General features: G+C 41.0%; 1 protein-coding gene across 2 annotated transcripts in view; it reads left to right on the forward strand.

Annotated features, from left to right (window-relative positions):
* The window catches only part of LOC106599133 (phospholipid phosphatase-related protein type 5-like), a 46006-nt gene that overhangs the window by 3223 nt on the left and 19891 nt on the right, over positions 1-22892 (forward strand). For both annotated transcript variants that reach the window (XM_014190220.2, XM_014190221.2), the window contains exons 2-3: positions 14677-14809; positions 17506-17756. In XM_014190220.2, coding sequence (XP_014045695.1) covers positions 14677-14809; positions 17506-17756 — 384 coding nt within the window. The remainder of the gene's footprint in view (positions 1-14676; positions 14810-17505; positions 17757-22892) is intronic.

The following is a 22892-nucleotide window of genomic DNA, read 5'->3' on the forward strand; positions in this document are numbered from 1 at the left end:
AAGGAACCACGCGAAAAGCGTCCTCCATCCGCTATTTAAGTGCATAGATGACATGTATTTCTTCCCACTGCCCCTGTTTTGAGACAGGTGCATCATAATGGTCCATTCTAAATCAAAACAAATTTCACACATATTATTTTGTATATGTAAAGACAAGATTAAATCAAGAATAGTCTGATGGGTGACAATATTTGCCTATCACTTGTGAATATATATTATTATATATTATCACTTGTGATTGATGGCCAGCATAAGAAACAATGCCTTTTTTGTGACTTTTTCTAATCATAGTTGCACCCCTCATGTAGCCTAGCCCATACGCCTATATGTTTTCATACGGTTTGTATCACAACTAAAGTAGCCAAATAACTTCTTAAAATTAAGCACATTAATCCGCTTTACAATGGGTGTAGATCCTAACTGGCATACATAAGCAGTGCGTGAGTTTCAAGTTTGGGGAAGATAATTTTCACCATAAAAATGCACCTTTATAATAAAAGCATTACATGCATAATTGCATTTGCGGTCATTTCTGATAATGGTGTTTTATGCTAATAGAACATTCGTGCTGATAGCCTACTACCAGGTGCGCATTGCTGCGCTTATAGTGTGAAGAAATAGCCTAATAGTTGGTCAACATTTTAAGCTAAACGTTCTCATCTGTTGCGTCAGTCACATTGCGTAAAAAATCTAACGGATCCCACAACTGTCCCAACTGTCTATGTTTGGAATATTTATTTCTCGCACAGAATAGAATAGGTAGGCTTTTGTATATGGGGGATAGTAGATTGACATAGGCTAGTGCTTTTGCTGTTCATTATGTCTACTCATCTTCTTGGCTGACGAAAAGTAAATGTGGACTGTTCTTCCAATATCGTCAATATGTACCTTGGAATTGGATAAGGACGCGCGCAGTTGCATCCCCGACGTATCTGTCTTCACTTATAGCCTGTGAGAAAGACCCAAGCACATGATGGAGAGCCATGTGAGAGGTGATTCTGAGTGCTTAGCTCTCGGATAAGGGCACAATGGCCACTGGCCGCAAAGGCATGGATTTTTTAGGGTGCGTTATGGCCACACAAGGGGATGCCGCTGTGAAATTTTAGGCATTATCAAGAGCTTGTCAAATTGTGAATGAGTGACTGATGTAGTGTGTACAGCCTGCATGAAAAACAAAGCAGAGCAACTTTTTTCAAATCATCATTAGAGTCGCATAATGCAGCCTTTCAATGTATTAAAAATCAAAACACATAGCCCAACTTTTGTAGTAGGGATGCACGATATATCGGTAAGCATGTCGGAATCAGACGATATTAGCTAAAAATGCCAACATCGGCATCGGCCCGATGTCTAGTTTAACACCGATGTGCAAAACCGATGTGAAGCTGACGTGCATACCTATATAACGTAGGTAGATGACTTAATGACGGCAGGAAAAATATAGCGCTACACGTACAACACAGCATTCCAAACCTAGCCAACAATGTGTGCTGTGTGGATCGAACAGTCAACAAGTCGAGCTGTCATTTGAAAGAGTAAGAACATTTCAGCGAGACAACTCAAAGGCAAAATCCATTATCACCAAGATAATGTAATTCATTGCCCTTGACAATCAACAGTTCTCTGTCGTGGATGATGTTGGCTTTCGCGGACTGGTCGAGCACCTTGAGCCCTGGTACACACTACCAAGTAGGCACTATTTTTCAGATGTTGCCCTACTGGAGTTACACAGTATTGTTGAAATGCACATCCATGAGCTACTTGCTATGGGCGTCACTGCTATTATCTTCACGACTGACATATGGACCTGTGATGTCAGCCCCATGAGCATACTGAGTCTGACAGCACAGTGGGTCGATTTCGTACTGAGGAAAGCCGTATTGCACGCTTAAGAATATGTTTGAAACTTGGAAACATGAACACACTCCTAGCTCCATTCGAACAACTGCCTCGAGAAATAATCTCATCAACTGCATCTGCAGCAGACGTGATACCCTCTGTCATGGCATTGAAACACCTGCTCAACAAAACAGCCGACACAGACCGTGGGGTTAACTTGGAAAAGTACTCTACTAGAGGCTGTGAACAAGCTTTTCGGTGGCATTCTCTCTGAGCCTCTTTTACTGTGTCACCACCATGCTCGATGCTAGGTACAAGGACCGCTACTTCGATGCAGACAAGAAACAGGTTTTACGTGAAATGTTACAGACACAGCTGGACAAGATGGAAATGGACACAGTGACCGTGCGCACCGAGGAAGAGAGGCCACGGACAGACAGAGCTGAAACTTCACTGATTGACATGTATGATGAAATCCTGGTTGAGAATGAAACGACTGAACAAATGAACAACGAAACAGCACAGCAAGTAAGTGAAAGAAATAGGTTTTGAGTATGTTTTACTGGTAATGGGGACATACGTAAATGTCAACAAAATAACTTTTTGGTCAGTGTGTGTGTACGTGTGTGTGCGTGTGTGTGTGTGTGTGTGTGTGTGTGTGTGTGTGTTTCAACTATTTATCTGTACTAGAAGGCCTAAAAGGCCGCAAAACATTTTTATATTGGGTATCGGTATCTGTTTTTTTGACAAGGAAGATATCGGGTATCGGTATCAGCCAAAAATGTCATATCGGTGCATTCCTAGTTTGTAGAACAACTAAAGTTACATTAATAACTCTAAATGAGGCATATAGGAATACCTATTTCTTTGTTAACTGCTCAACACACAATAGCCGCATGTGCGCACTCCCTCATTGTTTGGAAAAAATATAATTTCAATTTTATTCAGCTTTGTTCAATTCTATTCTTCATACTATAAAATAATGCCACGGAATTCTAAGCAAATCTTGTCCGCTAAAGATTTGCTAAATGAACTAGTGTAGCCCACAGCCATTTGGCATAGCCAGATCAGGACCTAACATTAAGACAACTCAGAGTATGCTATTCTGTTCTCTGAAATAGACTACATTTCCTTCATATCATGCTTCTGTAGACCTGTCTAAAATAAGTAATGAATTTATTGTAAAGGTGTAGGCTATATGACAAAGATTTATTAGACTTTTTAAAATGTAGATGTTCCAAAGGTCTGTATCAGTGGCTTGTTGGAAGCCAGGAGATGCTAAATGTGTTTATGTTAATTAATGGTCAATTACCCTGAGACTGACAGTTATTTGCTTGACAATCACCGGCTGATGAAATTTCGTGACCGCCACAGCCCTAGTCAAGACTTCTATTTTTGACAACACATGTTAGTAATGTGTACATTACTAACTTGATGCAGGAAAATTCTCAGCAACAAAAGATTGATCAAATTAACATTTTACTGCAGTGGGCTGTATCAGGGTCACCCAGAGTGTTTCTTGGTAGTCTTAAACAAATCTACTTTGAAACGGAAGTATACACCTCACATACATGTTATGGACTTAAACAAAAGAAAACACCTGTACCATGTCAGATATACAGTTGAAATGTACTACATTTTGAGTTTGCACCCCAATATTACACTTAATATATATCACAGAAGACTGAAATAGAACAAAAGCGTTAGCCTTTTTTAAAAGTAATGTTTAGTAATGATGACATTCTGAAAAATATTAATAACATTCCACCCATGAGGCCACTAGTGGGCGATTTGGTCAAAGGTCTACGATCCTACACACATATATATATATATATATATCTATATACTGCTAAAAAAAATAAAGGGAACACTTAAAAAACACATCCTAGATCTGAATGAAAGAAATAATCTTATTAAATACTTTTTTCTTTACATAGTTGAATGTGCTGACAACAAAATCACACAAAAATAATCAATGGAAATCCAATTTATCAACCCATGGTCTGGATTTGGAGTCACACTCAAAATTAAAGTGGAAAACCACACTACAGGCTGATCCAACTTTGATGTAATGTCCTTAAAACAAGTCAAAATGAGGCTCAGTAGTGTGTGTGGCCTCCACGTGCCTGTGTGACCTCCCTACAACGCCTGGGCATGCTCCTGATGAGGTGGCGGATGGTCTCCTGAGGGATCTCCTCTCAGACCTGGACTAAAGCATCCGCCAACTCCTGGACAGTCTGTGGTGCAACGTGGCGTTGGTGGATGGAGCGAGACATGATGTCCCAGATGTGCTCAATTGGATTCAGGTCTGGGGAATGGGTGGGCCAGTCCATAGCATCAATGTCTTCCTCTTGCAGGTACTGCTGACACACTCCAGCCACATGAGGTCTATCATTGTCTTGCATTAGGAGGAACCCAGGGCCAACCGCACCAGCATATGGTGTCACAAGGGGTCTAAGGATCTCATCTCGGTACCTAATGGCAGTCAGGCTACCTCTGGCGAGCACATGGAGGGCTGTGCGGGCCCCCAAAGAAATGCCACCCCACACCATGACTGACCCACTGCCAAACCGGTCATGCTGGAGGATGTTGCAGGCAGCAGAACGTTCTCCACGGCGTCTCCAGACTCTGTCACGTCTGTCACGTGCTCAGTGTGAACCTGCTTTCATCTGTGAAGAGCACAGGGCGCCAGTGGCGAATTTGCCAATCTTGGTGTTCTCTGGCAAATGCCAAACGTCCTGCACGGTGTTGGGCTGTAAGCACAACCCCGACCTGTGGACGTCGGGCCCTCATACCACCCTCATGGAGTCTGTTTCTGACCGTTTGAGCAGACACATGCACATTTGTGGCCTGCTGGAGGTCATTTTGCAGGGCTCTGGCAGTGCTCCTCCTGCTCCTCCTTGCACAAAGGCGGAGGTAGCGGTCCTGCTGCTGGGTTGTTGCCCTCCTACGGCCTCCTCCACGTCTCCTGATGTACTGGCCTGTCTCCTGGTAGCGCCTCCATGCTCTGGACACTACGCTGACAGACACAACAAACCTTCTTGCCACAGCTCGCATTGATGTGCCATCCTGGATGAGCTGCACTACCTGAGCCACTTGTGTGGGTTGTAGACTCCGTCTCATGCTACCACTAGATTGAAAGCACCGCCAGCATTCAAAAGTGACCAGAACATCAGCCAGGAAGCATAGGAACTGAGAAGTGGTCTGTGGTCTCCACCTGCAGAACCACTCCTTTATTGGGGGTGTCTTGCTTATTGCCTATAATTTCCACCTGTTGTCTATTCCATTTGCACAACAGCATGTGAAATTTATTGTCATTCCGTGTTGCTTCCTAAGTGGAAAGTTTGATTTCACAGAAGTGTGATTGACTTGGAGTTACATTGTGTTGTTTAAGTGTTCCCTTTATTTTTTGAGCAGTATAAAACATGGTTAAAACTATAATTTTGATACCATGGATGGTCAGTCCTTGCATTCATAGCTCGGTCAATGAATTTGAGAGTGGTTACATTTCTCCAACCCCATCCCTCAGCTTTATACCAAAACAGGAACGGGGAGAACACGTTGTTATTGTTTCAGCTGATGATCGCCATTTTTAGGTTAATTAACATCAGGAAACGTCAGCTGTCTTAATACAGACAGTTATGTTTATGTATACAGTTTCTATAGCTGTGTGTTACTATGTTTAGTAGCATCAAGCATCCTGACAGGTACCTCTCCCCAACTACCCAACCCCACAACCAATATATTAGTTGAATCCACTGCTGTCATTGTTGGACTAGTAACCGAAAGGTTGCAAGATCGAATCCCCAAGCTGACAAGGTAAAAATCTGTCGTTCTGCCCCTGAACAAGGCAGTTAACCCACTGTTCCTAGGCCGTCATTGAAAATAAGAATTTGTTCTTAAACTGACTTGCCTAGTTAAATAAAGGTAAAATAAAAAATAAAAATTGTAGTAGTGATAGGACCAGGAACAACTCAGGGCCCTCCTTACCATTGTAATGATCATTATTGATCAGTGATTTGACATCCTTATCCATCATCCACAATGTGAAATAGTCAATGCCTGCAATTTAATTATTGTCATGAGCTAGTTTTCCATCCAATTGGTGACAGATTTTCATGCAAATATTCCAAAATCTGCATACAAACATTTCCCCACCAGAGATGTTTCCATCAAATTGACTTGTTGTGGATAAAAATACAAAAGTTAAATTGGTTTCCGTCGCATTTTCAACTCCACCAATGATTTTTTGACAAACTGTTGAGCTAAATAGCAAATGTGCCCACACTGGTCTTGGTACGTGTGCTCTAGCCAACAGCTTGCAGACACAGTGAGGATAGGCTAGCCTACATGATGAGATTATTATAGACAAGAGAAAGATCATTTTTATTTGTCAAATGGCAGCCAAGCATCGATCATCATGTCACCAGAATAAGACCCTTGATATTTATTGGAAAGGAGCATCAAGCTCATCACTGTGCACGTTCACCACCCTGTGAAGTTCATCATAATTTATTTAATCTGTAGCCTAATAAACTGCATGCTTTCCCCAAGTCGTGGTGGGAAGACCACACAACATGTCATCGTGTGACTCCAACTTTACTACGATATAATGGTTATTATATCAGTATTTTCGCATAAAGGCATTTCCACTGCCATTTCTTGCATTATACATTTTACAGACACAAAAACATTCCACCTTGGCCAGCGTATTTTGTTTTGTCAACATTTGGAAACTTAACCGATAAAGGCCTGTCGTGACATTTTTTATCCAACATGTACTTAACTCGCATAAAAATGTTGGATGGAAACTTTATTTTCATACCATGACATACATTGCATTAATGTTCATGGGAAAAGAAACATTAGCTCTATACATTGTGCACTGCTATTGACATTCCTGGCCTTAACCAGGAACTCATTCTCTCTCCATGTCCATTAGAGTAAGTCTACATTGATTTTAAACCGCCCATATAAAACACATGAACACATCCATGCATTCACACACACGTGCAGACACAATCATTTGGACACACACTTTTTACTCCCCTTGGTTGTTGGACAACAACGCCCTTTTTCTTCTGATGGATGATTTCATTAAAACCGGAACTATGTGACCTGTCATTAGTAGTACGGTCGCCACACATTGAGCGAACTTGCTTTTTCCTTCAGCATTACTTATATCTTTTAAAGCACTTCAGGCCCCTGCGATTGGATGTCAGGATGCTTAATGATAACACTGTTTGAGATCTAGGCCACGTATTAATCCATAGTGCTGTTTTGTGAGATGTTCCACTCAACGCCTGGCTTTAAAAGAGATCATGAATAATTTGATTCCAGGAGGTAGACTCGGTGTGAGTTTCACAAGTGAGTTTAGGGGGAGTTTCTCTCTCTCTAATCTCAAAACTGTTAAAGAGTGAGTTTGGGTCATTGGTAGTCACAGAACTTATTTTATTAAGTGGATATGTTTATTTGTGATTCGTGGAATGGATCAGCTATCTTTCTCCATAATTCTCCAAGGCATTAGATATTTATTTATTATTATAGTCATTCTTTTATTTTTTTTATCTTAGCAGTTGTATGCAGATTTGTCTTTCAGGCTTTCATGTCACTGTTCTGCTGCTTTGTTCAGTTCTTCAATGTCTTCACAAGTTACACAATATACTGGTTAAGTTATACAGCAGAGGATATTCCAAAATGTAAAGTTGTCCAAAATGTCCTCTGTGCAGTATCATGCTAGCACATCATTTTCAGATGTAGCCTAGCTCTGATTGTCCAGTCCAGCTCCCATTGACCACTAGCCGCACAGTTTGAGTAAACTCTAACTAATAATCACCTCATTTCAATTTCATTTGATGCCTTAAATGAGCAGTGTAAACTGCAAAGTTTAAAGTCATCTATGACGTACACGCAGAAGCCTGCTGATCCCTTTCATTTGGATGAGATGGATGATGAGATTAATGTTTCACCCAATCAAATGTGTATTTGTGACCGCCCGCCTTGATTCGGTCTTATGTAGCAAAATTTGATATATATATATTTTTTTACATAGGATAAAAGTAAAGACTCAAAATGATATATCCTACACTATAGTTGAGGAACAATGGGAAAGTAATTCTGCTTTGAAACTTCTAAGCCCGCTTGAATGTTTTGGTACACCTACCGGAGAGCTCTTCTTTGTCTAAACCCATTCAGCATCATTCACAGCCTCTTAAGCCTTAGCCTCACCCATCTTTTATGGATTCACATACGAGGCCATGTGGTAAACACACTATATCAAATAAGTTTATTGTCACATGCACAGGATACAGAAGGTGTATTTATTGTTGTTGTTTTATTTAACCTTTATTTAACTAGGTAAGTCAGTTAAGAACAAATTGTTATTTACAATGACAGCCTAGGAACAGTGGGTTAACAGCCTTGTTCAGGGGCAGAACCACATATTTTTACCTTGTCAGCTCGGCGATTCAATCTAGCAACCTTTTGGTTACTGGCCCAACGCTCTAACCACTAGGCTGTCTGCCTCTAACCACTAGGCTACCTGCCACCCCAAAAAGGTACAGTGAAGTGGTTACTTGCATAGTAGCAATATCAAAAACAGAAATATTTTATCATTATTAGATGAAGCTTAGCTGACACACTTGTCTAAATTGATGGGTCACGTGAAGGAAATGTCCCCCCCAGCCACATCTAGCTAAGTGGATGTGTCACTATTGTCTAGACATGTACACATGTTCATAAAATACAATAGATGGCTGTAATCACCCCCAGACACATCTAGCTAAGTGGATGTGTCACTATTGTCTAGACATGTACACATGTTCATAAAATACAATAGATAGCCGTAATCACTCCCAGACACATCTAGCTAATTTGATGGATTATGTAATAATCTGGCCGAAGTGGAGTCTTCTGTTTAGACATGTAGCTCGCTAGCTAAACAATTAACCGGCATAATCCCAACTCGTACTACTACCAATACAAACATTGTCATAGCTGTAGTATGAATCTTCAGGTAGCTAAAGCTAATAAACTAGGTTCAATGTTAGCTAGCTAACATTAGGCTATAACTAGCAATGCAAATGGTTTTCTGATTCGAATAATATTACTGGATCATACACATAACGTTAGCTAGCGAGCCAGCAAGCTAACGTTTGCTAGCTAACTGACAGTACACTTTAACTTGCAATAAAAACTACTTTTTGACAAAATTAGAAACTTATATCTGAAAATGTAGCCAGACTCTTACCCGTATACATGGATGAACGCTTCACAATTTAACTCCATTTTGTTTGTAGCTACATCTTGTTTGGCCAGCGTTGTGTCAAGTCACTCCGGTTCACACTGACACTTGTGCAGAAAGTAGCCCATCACTTTTTTCAACTGATCTGTTGATAGCACCTGCTAAATTCAGGGCATCAATGTTGTTGAGAAAAGTAGCAAAACATTTGCAGTTCTCGATGGCTAACGTTATATCTTTCAAAAACAGTGCTATAGAAAGGACTGTCAACACATACTGAACAGCTCACGTTATAGACAGAAGCATGCTACATGGCAGACCAATTCAAACTCATCTCCCAGCATGTCCAGCCCATTCCGTGGCTAAATCAACTAATTTAACAATTGTATGCGTATTGATGGATGGAATACAAGTTTGTTATTAACCTCTAGAGGATAAAATCCCGTTAACGGGATTGGTTGGACAACAACCAGTGAGATAGCACGGCGCGAAATTCAAAACAATAATAATCTCAAAATTAAAATTCAAGTATTATACGGCATTTTAAAGATACTCTACTCGTTAATCCAATCACATTGTCCGATTTCAAAAAGGCTTTATGGTGAAAGCAAAACATTAGATTATTTTAGCATAGTACATTAGCAAAAAAAGTAAAAAAATTCCAAGCACGGATAGCTGTCACAAAACCAGATATACAGCTAAAATTAAGCACTAACCTTTGACAATCTTCATCAGATGACACTCCTAGGACATCATGTTAGACAATACATGCATTTTTTGTTCGATCAAGTTTATATTTATATCCAAAAACCCAATTTTTACATTGGCTGGTGACGTTCAGAAAATGTTTTCTCCCCATAACTTTCGGTGAATAGGCACATACATTTACAGAAGAACTCATAAACGTTGACAAAATGTATAACAATTATTTAAAGAATTAGAGATAATCTACTCCTTTATGCAACCACTTTGTCAGATTTCAAAATAACTTTATGGAAAAAGCACATTGTTCAATATTCTGAGTACAGAACTTAGCCTTCAATGCTAAGCTATACAGTTAGCCTACAACCACGACGTCAACAAATCTCTAAAAATATGTTCGAAATATTTACTTACCTTTGCTGATCTTCGGCGGAATGCACTCGGATGGGCACCCACTTCCACGAGAAATGTTCATTTGTTCTGCAAAGTCCATAATTTATGTCGCTCTGGATAAGAGCGTCTGCTAAATGTCTAAAATGTAAAATGTAAATGTATGTCCAAATACGTCCATTTTGTTGACCCATCCAGAACACTTTACAATGCCATGTGGCGTGGACGCAAATCCATAGACGAAATGTTCAAAGTTCCATTACCGTTTGTAGAAACACGTCAAACGATGTTTACAATCAATCCTTCAGGTTATTTTTTAACGTAAAATTGCGATAATTTTACAACCTGGGCAATAGGTATTCATCCCAGAAGATCGCGTCATAAGATACCTGTCCTCAGACTGGCCAGTGATTGACTGAGCCATAATTTCCTGCCCGGTAACAGGTGATGGATAAAACCAGTTCCTAAAGATTGTTGACAGCCAATGGAAGAGTTAGGAGGTGCAACGTAAATCCTATGTCACTGTAGTTTTTCAAGGGATTCAAAAGAAAAACTACATTTCTAATTTCCCCCACTTCCTGATTCAATTTTTCTCCGTTTTTTTGCCTGCCATATGAGTTCTGTTATACTCACAGACACCATTCAAACAGTTTTAGAAACTTCAGAGTGTTTTCTATCCAAATCTACTAATAATATGCATATTCTATTTTCTGGGCCAGAGTAGTAACCTGTTTAAATTTGGTACGTTTTTCATCCCGCCGTGAAAATACTGCCCCCTAGCCCCAATTAAGGCATGTTCCAGAAGGCATTTCTGCTAAAAAACGCTTTTTGATAACAAAAATGTATGTTTACGTTCAAATGCAGCACCTGTCAGGTAGTGACGTGCGACATATGCCTTGTTTCCTGAAACGAGTCACATTTATGAGAGACATATATAGTGCAAGTATCAAATTCCACCCAAAGTTGTACCCCATATGGGAATGATGTGTAATTTGTGACAAAGCCACAGGTATGGGTTTGGTCTCATTACTCTAGACCAGGGTTTCTTAAACTTTTGCAGCCTTGGGACCCAAATGAGAAATTCAGCGTTTTCCTGGGACCCAAGCTCATGAAAACATATGTCCCCTTAGCGGGATTTGGTTAGGAGCCCCCCCCCCCCCCCCCCAAATATTTTAGTGACACCCCTCTTCACGATGGAGAGAAACATTTAAGTTTTAAAGTACATTTCCTGCAATTCTACACATTTTGGGGTGTAGAGAATGTGTTACTGATTTAAAACAAGTTTTCATGCCATGTGGTGGAGAGAAATCTTTGCAGTTTAAAGCAATTCTACACATTATGTCATGACTTATGTCATGTTAATATAATATCTGAGTGAGAGTGACTAACAAAATCAATGGCGGGGCCCTGGAGGTCTGGCCCCCTGGGCACGTGCCCTGCGTGCTCTGTCGTTATTTGGCCAAGAATAAAAGAATTGCCCGCTGTAGTCCTTGTAAAGCGGCCAGAGGAACAGTCCCACTCATCAGGGTTATACTGTTTGACGTTTATGGGCCAAAGATGGCATGATTGCTATTATTAGTGAGCAGTGAGTAAGGCTCGGGCTCGATCTTGTTCACAGTATAGGACCAGGGAATAGGGGATGGGTTTGCAGTGAGACGTGAATACACTGCACAGGGTTTAGGCCCCTGTGCTCTGCGGAAAGAAAGGGGGGAGCATATTAGAGTTTAATTAATGACTATTAATAACTCCCTTTATGAACAATCGTTTATATGTTTTTTTTATTGAAACGACTGGTGATTTGTCATGAAGCAGATTGACCAACCCTTGTCTTATTTACTGTAGGTTTCCTAAATAATGAGTGCTCGACAACATTAAAAGAAACGTGGGAATAGATTAAATGGATGGTTTGTTCATGGAAGCAAGTCTAAGGCTACTGGGCACATCATGTCCAAAGGCTTGATTCAAGTAGGCTGACCGTCACATTCAATGGTTTCCTTCATATCATTTTTTTATCAGCTGATATTAGTCATCACCATGTTTTGAACTGCTTCTCAATGGATTGGGGGCTTGGACTATTTGATAGAGATGTATTTTTCACATTCTTTGTCTTTCTCTCTCTGTCTGTTTGTCTGTCTCTCTCACTCTCTCTCTCACTCTCTGAGCCAGTCAGGTGTTTGTTTGTAATTAGCGCAACAGGAGAAAGCAAGCTGGTGAGTCTTTAGTGCTCTATATCTATCAGCGAGTGTCTGTTGTGCGGCGCACATGAGGTGATGAAGTTACACCTGTATGCAATTCACTACTAAGTGTTTGCCATCATATCTTATGACTGGATGAGTTCTGTACAGTTGCCATTTTTTCCCTGTGCTTCCTACTAGAGTTTTTTTTTCTCCTCTGTTCTTCTCCCCTCTGTTCCGTGTATACATGCTGCTCTTCCTTCAGAAAACATGCATCACAACTTTGTTCATTTGCACATTTTATTTTGTTTACTTTTACTTGTAAATGTCCACACTCACTGAAAATGACATCCAGTAGCTACTAGAAATGCTTGTATAACTTTATGAGCTGAATTTGCCCCTCTTTGCAATTAGTTTAAGTTCGGTTTCGCTCGTTAGCATTTATGTGATTTCACTATTAGTTTGTGAACATTTTATTAGCATTCTGGTTATAGAGGCCCAATGGGCTTTACTTGCATTTTTAGCACCCCCTTGTGTGCTATGCCGATAATACCGTAAATCCCAGGATGAGAAAAGGATGGTATGACGACATGAAAATCTGGATACCGCCAAATCCTAGAAACAACGTTGATTCAACCAGTGTGTGCCCAGTGGGTCTTTGTCGTTCTCTCTCCCACTTTCTCTCACTGGAAGGTCAGGTCCAGCTGCAAAGAGTGCCAGTAGTAGAGAGAGAGAGATGGTCCCACTGATTTCTCATTGTAACGTCAGCTGCGCTAATGCCTACTGTGCTGTACTTCGAAGCCACCCTGGTTCGAGTGGATAGCTGTGTCACATTTTGTGGTCGAGTTCACAAGTTCGACCAGTCACTCCATGTGCTTTTTCACACGGTTACAAGAACAGAGACATGGCCGATAATGGAGCGGAAATCTGTTTTCACAAGGTCACACTGTCACAAGGAGAAACAGGGTGGCTAGAGAGAAGAATGCACAAAAAGAATAGTAGTTTGTTGGTGCTCCACAGCAGGCCTACCTATGAGAAGGTAGCATTGGGCTGAAGTGCTGATGGGTTAAAATATATATCTGATACATATTTGATCAAAGAGATAATGTTGCATTTATTAATAAGTAGATGTACTGAAGATGACAGAACAGAAGGGAAGAGTAAAGGTAGCTGAAGCAACTTCTTTGAAGAAGACAGGAATGCTCAAACAGTTTTATGCACAATTGATTTCATGAGCTTGCCAAACCTTTGACATTTACCTATGGAAAAGTTCTAGAACAAGACTATATAATTGAAAGTGACACAGTTAGGGTGGCACACTCAATCATCAGACAGAAAATAAATAATGAAAAGTGATCTGGCTTCATTCCAGATGGAAACAAAGGAAGTTATTACTGGATTTCTGTCTGTCTGTTTTTTTAAATTTTTTGTGCTTCAGAACTGTGCCATTATGACTTGTAAAATGAATGTTAACAACTTACAAAGTGCTGAACATCTAAGTATTTAGAAGGCATAGGCCCAGTTGGCATACTTTTCTGGTGTGATTCCATCATGATTCTGGTTTTGATTGTTCCATACTCAATAGGTCTGGTAAGGATAGTGTCTAGAGTCTAGGGACACTAGGGAGAGAGAAGAACAGAACCCATTTTTGACTAAGAGATGTGCTGTTACAGAAGGTTATGAACATGTCTGCTCTCTCTGCTGCGTTATGCATGGTCCAACTGGTCTAGAATGTAGCTTTACTGTTCCACACTCTTAAAGCTGATGGCTTAAGTCACACACCTATCATGATTGTGTCACACACAATGGTTTAACGTTCTACCACCACAAAATGTTTAGTTGCCTGTTTCAGGAAATGATTGCACACATTATACTAGGCATCTGCACAGTTCATTGTGTCTTTTCCTGAAGGCGCTTATCAGTGTTTCGACCCATTGACCTCTGGCATTTGAGCTAACCGGGCCAATCAAGGCCAACAGCTGTAGTGGAACACTGGCATTACAGCTGAACTGAATCAGAGCCCAAATCAACTCCATTGTTCATTGGTGCAGTATTCTTCCGCCTTAGGTTTATATACTGGACTCTTCTTGGTTGCAGCGAGACAACAAGAATAGGTCTTAATTTGTGCCCTCAAGGGAATATTTGGTTCAAGTGGAACAAAGGCATCGCTATATCAGAGAAATGTCTCGAAAATCAGCTGCATTTGTTAGCATAACGGACCATGATTTAAATGAATGGCATTTTCTGCAAAAAAAAGGTCACAATATTCAGATCCTGTTATCAGTGATTAGAGTCTATCTCTCGCTCTCTCTCTCTCTCCCTGTATGTTAGATCACAGCCATAGAGTCGTTGTTGTTTCTGCTCCAGTATGTGTCAGAGGACCTGGACAATCGGGAGAAAATCATTGTCATGGGAGACTGCTGTTACCTCAACCCTCTGGTGCGCAGGACCTTCCGCTTCCTGGGTACGTATTTTGGCAGTAACCTACCTCCATACCATTTGCCGAATGCTTACTGTCCCCATGTAAAATGGCTGCCCTAACTCATGATGTGGTAGCAAGGACCTTGGGTGCAATATAATTTAAAAGGTCTGCACTTCAAATTAAACAACGATTGTTGGTATAAGTGGTGAACAGGAAAGGTCTGACTCAAAATAAGGTAAGTGATGCTTATCTATATTTAATGCCGCTAGTAAAATACAACGTAGAAACATCTTCTAAGCTATCATCAGTGTCAACAAAGTTGAACCTATCCTATGTCTGGCTGCAGTCAACAGTAAAGGTGAATGGAATGTTTGTCTTTGCCGTGGGCTTGCTTGAAGCAATGCTCTGGGGTGTTTACCCATGCTGTATGAAAATAAAATTACCAAATGCTCTAGAAATGACATGTAGAAATGACATGGAGTGGAATTGATTGGATAAAATCAGTTTGAGTAGCTGTACTATGGTAAATGTACTAGGACTGTCGCCGACTAAAATACATCTTGGTCGATCAAGAGGAACCCTGTTCTTTCAACCAGTCGATTGTTTGAAATGTTTCAACTTATTTTTCCATATGTAGACAGACAGTTTTTGAATAAAATCAACTACATATGCACTGAGCTTGTCTGATGCTTTAAGCATATTGTTTGATTAAATTATTAAGACACAAAAATGACTCAAGAAAGAGCCAGATGACAGCGAGAGCCAGTGTGACTGGCACACGTTGTCTCTCTCTCCTCCCTACTGCAGTGAAAAGGCACCACAGCACAGGAAGTGTTTATTGCGTTATCCGTGCTGAAGCTGCAACATCATTACAGCCATTTAGTTTCTTACTTGTTTCTGACTGAAAAGTTCTGTTACTGAAATGCCTGGAGGTCAAGAAAAATTAGGGTATAGGAGCAAGCGTTGTGAGAGTATTATGTGTGACAAACAGTTGCTGTTAGATTTGAATAATATATTTTTTTCAGACCATTTTTAACAGTGTAAACAACACTAAATGAATGTGTGTATCAGAGAGTCTGTTCTAACAAAAAAAGATATATAAAGCAGTCTAAAAACAGTTGCATGCATTCATGAATTGCGGTTTATTTATTGTTTAGGCTAATTATTCAAAGCTCCTTTTGTTATTTAATTTTATAACTAAAATGCTTGATTGCATTTCAAAGCATTAATGTCTCGTATGCTGTGTGATGGCATGAACGTATTAATGATTGGTTGACTGATAGAGTAGCTTATTTATTGAAATATAGGCATAAGTAGGTTATGGTATTAAGACTTAACAGGCTACAGCTCGATGGTGGTTATACAAGGCTACTATACAAAACCTACTAATGATAACTACATTACTTATCATTATAATGATGATATAATAATAATTGAAATAAAACAATAAGGAGGGTATAGGAGCTGCGTGCATAGACTGTAGGGGGGCTGCGTGCATAGACTGTAGGGGGGCTGCGTGCATAGACTGTAGGGGGGCTGCGTGCATAGACTGTAGGGGGCTCCGTGCATAGACTGTAGGGGGGCTCCGTGCATAGACTGTAGGGGGGCTGCGTGCATAGACTGTAGGGGGGGGCTGCGTGCATAGACTGTAGGGGGGCTGCGTGCATAGACTGTAGCGGGGCTGCGTGCATAGACTGTAGCGGGGCTGCGTGCATAGACTGTAGGGGGGCTGCGTGCATAGACTGAAACAGATGCAAATCAGACAGGTATCTTGTGCACCATGCAACAACAACAAAAAGATTGCGACTACTCGGCTTAATAAATCTCGGTCGACTATCGGCCAAACAATCGTCCAGTCAACTAAGTGGAGTCAGCCCTAAAATGAACAGTAGTGCTATGTTTTACCAGAGGATGCTGGTGGGAGGAGCTGTAGGAGGATGGGCTCGGGCTCATTGTAATGGCTAGAATGTAATAATGGGAATGGAGTCAAACGTGGATTCCATATGTTTGATGTTTGTTACTGTTTTTATTCCATTCCTAATGAGCCCATCCTCATAGCGCCTCCTACCAGCCTCCTCTGGTTTTTGCAGTGACTGTGAGACTCTGAGTATTTCCTCAGAGAGATCCTGTAGTCTTGTCCAGTGGCAGCTTATAGGACAGGAAGCACATTTCCAGTGTAACCCTCGGGGCTTAAGTGTGTCCAACCTGATTTTCTTGCTATGGCAGGCTTAGAAGTAAATGTGTCAGACCTAGTGGTAAATGGAAACCCACTACCATCCTGTCTTGTTCTTACCACTCAGTTAGAGATTTTAAAGATCTTTGGGTAATTAAGTTGAATAGATTCTCAGCTCAATGACTAGTAGTTTGTCATCTCAACTTTTAGAAAAATCAGAAACTGCAGTCAAGCATTTAGCAATTGTTTGTTTATTTTCTCTGGATTAGTGTTGCACCATCAACGCATCAAAGGACACATTCAAGGTGAAGGACTATAGTCTAGACAAGATAATTACATGGTGCTCATCAGTAGTCTGTGACTCATAAGACACAGTGGTTGATCACTCTGTCTCTTCACTTCCTCACCTCTGACCTTTGTTGATGTCCTCATCAATCTCCCTCTTTCTGCCCCTCCTTTTTCTCTCTTTCCCGCCTTTGTCTCTCTCTTTCTCTTGCTGTCTCTACCCCCGTTCTCTCTCTCTCTCTCTCTCTCGCTTTCTCTATTTCTCCCCCTCCCTCTCCAGGTGTGTACGCTTTTGGCCTTTTCTCCACTGACATATTTGTGAACGCGGGCCAAGTGGTGACGGGGAATCTGTCCCCCCACTTCCTGACGGTGTGTAAGCCCAACTACACGGCCCTGGGTTGCGTGCAGACCGCCCGCTTCGTCAACCAACAGGGGGCGTGCACGGGCAACGAGGATGACATCATGCACGCCCGCAAATCCTTCCCCTCCAAAGAGGCGGCGCTCAGTGTCTATGCCGCACTCTACACAGCGGTAAATCAGGGATGCAATTTGGAGAAGTGACCGTTTTTGTTTGTTATTAGGGGTGATGTATGATGGTATTATTACACCACAGTTTGCTATTATACAGTACATAGTGTGAAGTGGGGGATGTCATGCTAACTACGTTTCTCATCCTGCAGACTACGCCAAATGTACTACTAAAGACAGTTTGTAGCCAATCTACACCGGCTCTCAATCTACACTGAGCACCACATCCAGGACCTATATATTAGGCGGTGTCAGAGGAAAGCCTATAAAACTGTCAGAGACACCAGTCACCCAAGTTATAGACTGTTTTCTCTGCTACCGCACGGCAAGCGGTACCGGAGCTCCAAGTCTAGGACCAAAAGGCTCCTCAACAGCTTCTACCCCCAAGCCATTAGCTGAACAATTCATAAAAATTGCCACCGGACAATTTACATTAGCCTCGTTATTGTTATTCTTATTGTGTTACTTTTTATTATTACTTTTTATTTTAGCCTACTTGGTAAATATTTTCTTCTTGAACTGCGCTGTTGGTTAAGGGCTTGTAAGTAAGCATTTCACTGTAAAGTCTACACTTGTTGTATTCGGCGCATGTGGCAAATAAAATTTGATTTGTTTAATGGGGCTATTATACATAATGAATTTCTATTGGTGGTCCTACTTCAGTAGCTTGATGTTGACTCTGCTGGTACCTCTTTATCATTTGAGAATAGAAAATATTCCCTGATTTGACCAAAGCGAGGTCATTGCTATGAAATTCTGAACTGATTTCCGAATGTTAGTGTTTGCCTATTAATTTGATGTGTATGAGACTGGGATAAGTTCCATTGGAAAGATGTTTGGCTTGACTACTTTTTGAACAGCTAAATTATGTTCATTTAAAGGGAGATCTGAGTAGACCGTTGTGCAATATCTCTGTGGTGACTACCTGTTTAGTTCAGATTTAGAACCTAATTGTATCCAGTTGTTATTTAGAAAGGTAGGCCCATGGCTTTTCACCCCGGGCCTACATTGTACTGCTGCTATGATATTGAATGAAAGGTTGGATGTAGGCTGAGCAGAATGCTCTGCTTGGATTCTGCTCTGCTCAGAATGCCCTGTTGATGTTTTGAGGGGTTGCTGTTGATGTCGCTGGTATTGAGCACTTTGATCAAATTAGTTCTTATTGAAGAGCTTCCTCTCTGAAGACGGTGGGAGAAGGGTGCTGCAAAATCAGCAGCATCACCACCCGGTCCTCTTCTGTGCTCCCTCATTTCCAAATTCAGCTCAAGTGGCGAGTTCTCTAAGATTTGGATGTTTCTAAGGAGGAAAATAGTTCTCTCCTAGAAACGGATTGTATGTGAAGTCTGAGGGTAGAGGCTAGACAGCAGTTTGGTGGGCATGCTTTTCAGAAACGATAACAGTTAATGATAATGGAACCTTGGAGATTAGTGGAAAATGGTCTGGTCTGTGTGGCTCAGTTGGTAAGAGTATGGCAATGATGGCACTAGCAGACTAACACCAAGGTTTCATGTTTATTTTCCGCAGGAATCACAGCCACACGCATAGCAAAAATGTATGCGCTCACTGTACTGTAAGTTGCTTTGGAAGTGTCATATTTAATTAGTCTGTTGGATAGACATGTTACTGTCAGTGCATTCGGAAAGTATTCATACCCCTTGACTTTTTCCACATTTTGTTATGTTACAGCTTTATTATCAAATCTATACACAGTACCCCATAATGACAAAGCAAAAACAGGTTTTTTAAATAAAATAAAAATACCTTATTTATAGGGATGCACGATATATCGGTGAACATATCGGAATCGGACGATATTAGCTAAAATGCCAACATCGGGATCGGCCCAATGTCTAGTTTAACGCCTATGTGCAAAACCGATATACCTATATAATGTAGGTACATGACGTAATGACGCCACATAAAATGTTGCGCTACACGTGCAACACAGCATTCCTAACCTAGCTCACAATGTCTGCTGTGTGGATCGAACAGTCAACAAGTCGAGCAGTCATTTGAAGGAGTAAAAATTTCAGCGAGACAACTCAAGGGTGAAATCCATTAACGCCAAGATAATGGAATTCATTGCCCTTGACAATCAACTGTTCTCTGTCGTAGGTGATGTTGGCTTTTGCAACTGGTCGAGCACCGGTACACACTACCAAGTGCGCTATTTTTCAGATGTTGCCTTACCGGAGTTACACAGTAATAGCGTCACAGCTATTAGCTTCACGACATACTATGGAATGCCGTTTGGGTCTTTGCGTGTCAAATAACACTATTTGACAATAACTCTATTTGACACGTTAAATAAGCTTGTCGTTTGACATGTAAAATAACACAGTTCTATTATAGAATGTTGTGTTGTGAATTTGCACGTGCAAGCCAAGCGCCACCACTATCAGTAGCACTGTCAAAGCTGTACAAAAAAGTCTGCAAACTAGCAAACACCGGCCACGAACGATGTGTTTACAATACCGTGTTAGTAATAAAGCATTATTTGTTTGACCGCAACTTCTGGGGTAGCTAGCTAGCTTTAGCTTGGTACCTAGCTAGCACCAATACAACCAGCCTGAAAACAATAACCAGTAGAAACTGCAGTCATGTTCATTATTCTTAGCAATGATTTAGGAAGCATTAGCTAGGTAGCCACTTGTTGTTAGCCTATTGAAATTGAACTTCAGTTCATGAAAATAAATAGCTAGCCGGCTACTTAACCCTGTTGCCCAAAGCTAACGTTGTAAGCAGCCAGCTAGCTTCATCTGGCTAGTGAGGCTCGACCGGACCGCGTTATGTGTTGTCAAGCTACCCACAATAAGGATTAGGCACAATAGTGGAATTTGCGGTTTGCCTTCAAAATTAAGGTACCTCTTTGAAAGTGATGCAGAAGGTTGCAATTGGTGGAATCATGCCATATTTAGACTAGATCATTTTAATCAAGGTTGGAATGTGAAGCAGTGAAATGGGGTATCAGTCTACTCAGTGACACGCACATAACACAATTGTGAAGAGTTACGCAAATATTAGCGTTGTAGCTCTTATCACGGGACTGTGACTGTGAAATCACCTCCCCAGTCAGCCTATTGTGTGTATTGACATTCATATTGCACTGTACAGCTTTACCTAAGGACTGGGGCTCAATGAAATGGGATATCAATCTACTCAATACCCAAGCTATTTTTTCCCAACGTCCTCCACAGAGTTATCAGACTCCAAAACACCCACGCATTATTGTTTTTCCTTGGGAACAGTGTTCAATACACATAGGTTGACAATAAATGTGGCTCAATTCACAGTTTCAGAGTCCCACAATAAGAGCTATGACGCTAATGTTCTCTGGGTGTCACTGAGTAGACTGATACCCCATGTCATTGACCCACAATCCATAGGTAAGGCTGTACAGTGAAATAAGTATGCCCCCATGCAATTCTAAAGTATAATACATCCAGTGTGATTTCAACAGATTTTTGTCAAATAAAAACATGATTGTCTTTTGTTGATTTTATATAACAACATTCCAACCTCCTTTAGCATGATCTATTCAATTATAGCATAATTCTACTATTTGTTTTCATTTGCATCACTGTCAATTACATACTTTTATTTTGAAGGCTAACCGCAAAGTCCACTATTGTGGCTAATCCTTATTGTGGCTAGCTTCACATAGATGGGTCCGACCACCATTAAATAAGAACTGTCTTATAAATTAGGGTTATTTTAGATGATGACACCTAGCTATATAGTTAGCTGGCTAACTATAGCTACTGAAACAGATTATGTTGTTTTGCTATGTTTTTGGGGAAGAACATTGTTTGCATCCATCAGATAGCTAGCTTTTTTTATGACCAGCACTGAAGGTGCGCGAGACAACTTTACCAGCATCATAGCATACATATCGATGAATCGTTGTGACATATGAAATACGAGTGATAGTGTAATCAATGTGTAAAAACGATGTAGAAAATGTATGAACTCGTTAAATTATTAGTGACGTGCAGTCATATTCAGGTCCTGATTTATCAACAAGCTTATTTGACACGTCAAATAGTGTAATTTGACACGTATCTTTTTTGACACACAAAGACCCAAACAGCGTTCCATAGAAATCCTGGTTGAGAATGAAATGACTGAATAAATGAACAATGAAACAGCACAGCAAGTAAGTGAAAGAAATAGGTTTTGATTATGTTTTACTGGTAATGGGGACATGCCTAAATGCCAACAAAATAACTTTTTGGTCAGTGTGGTGTGTGTGTGTGTGCAACCTTTATTTATCTAGGCAAGTCAGTTAAGAACAAACTCTTATTTACAATGACGGCCTTCCCTGGCCAAACTCAGACGACGGTGGGCCAATTGTGCGCCGCCCTATGGGACTCCCAATCACGGCCGGATGTGATACAGCCTGGATTGGAACCAGGAACTGTAGTGACGCCTCTTGCATTGAGATGCAGTCCCTTAGACCGCTGTGTCCATGTGTGTGTGTTAACTATTTAACTGTACTAGAATGCTTAAAAGGCCGCTAAAATGTTAAATATCGGTTATCTGCATCAGTATTTTTGTCAAGGAAAATATTGGATATCGGAATCGGCCAAAAATGTCATATCGGTGCGTCACTGCTTTGCTATGAGACTCAAAATTGAGCTGAGGTGTATCCTGTTTCCTCTGATCATCCTTGAGGTGTTTCTACAACTTGATTGAAGTCCACCTGTGGTAAATTCAATTGATTGGACATTATTTGGAAAGGCACACCCCTGTTTATATAAGGTCCCACAGTTGACAGTGCACGTTGAAGGAATTGTCCGTAGAGCTCCGAGACAGGATTGTTTCGAGGCACAGATCTGGGGAAGGATACCAAAACATTTCTGCAGCATTGAAGTTCCCCAAGAACACAGTGGCCTCCATCATTCTTAAATGGAAGAAGTTTGGAACCACCAAGACTCTTCCTAGAGCTGGCCGCCCGGCCAAACTGAGCAATCGGGGGAGAAGAGTCTTGGTCAGGGAGGTCACCAAGAATCCGATGGTCACTCTGACAGAGCTCCAGAGTTCCTCTGTGGAGATGGGAGAACCTTCGAGAAGGATAATCATCTCTGCAGCACTCCACCAAAGGCCTTTATAGTAGAGTGGCCAGATGGAAGCCACTCC

The sequence above is a fragment of the Salmo salar genome, chromosome ssa03, assembly GCF_905237065.1.
Source record: "Salmo salar chromosome ssa03, Ssal_v3.1, whole genome shotgun sequence".
NCBI classification, from domain to species: domain Eukaryota; kingdom Metazoa; phylum Chordata; class Actinopteri; order Salmoniformes; family Salmonidae; genus Salmo; species Salmo salar.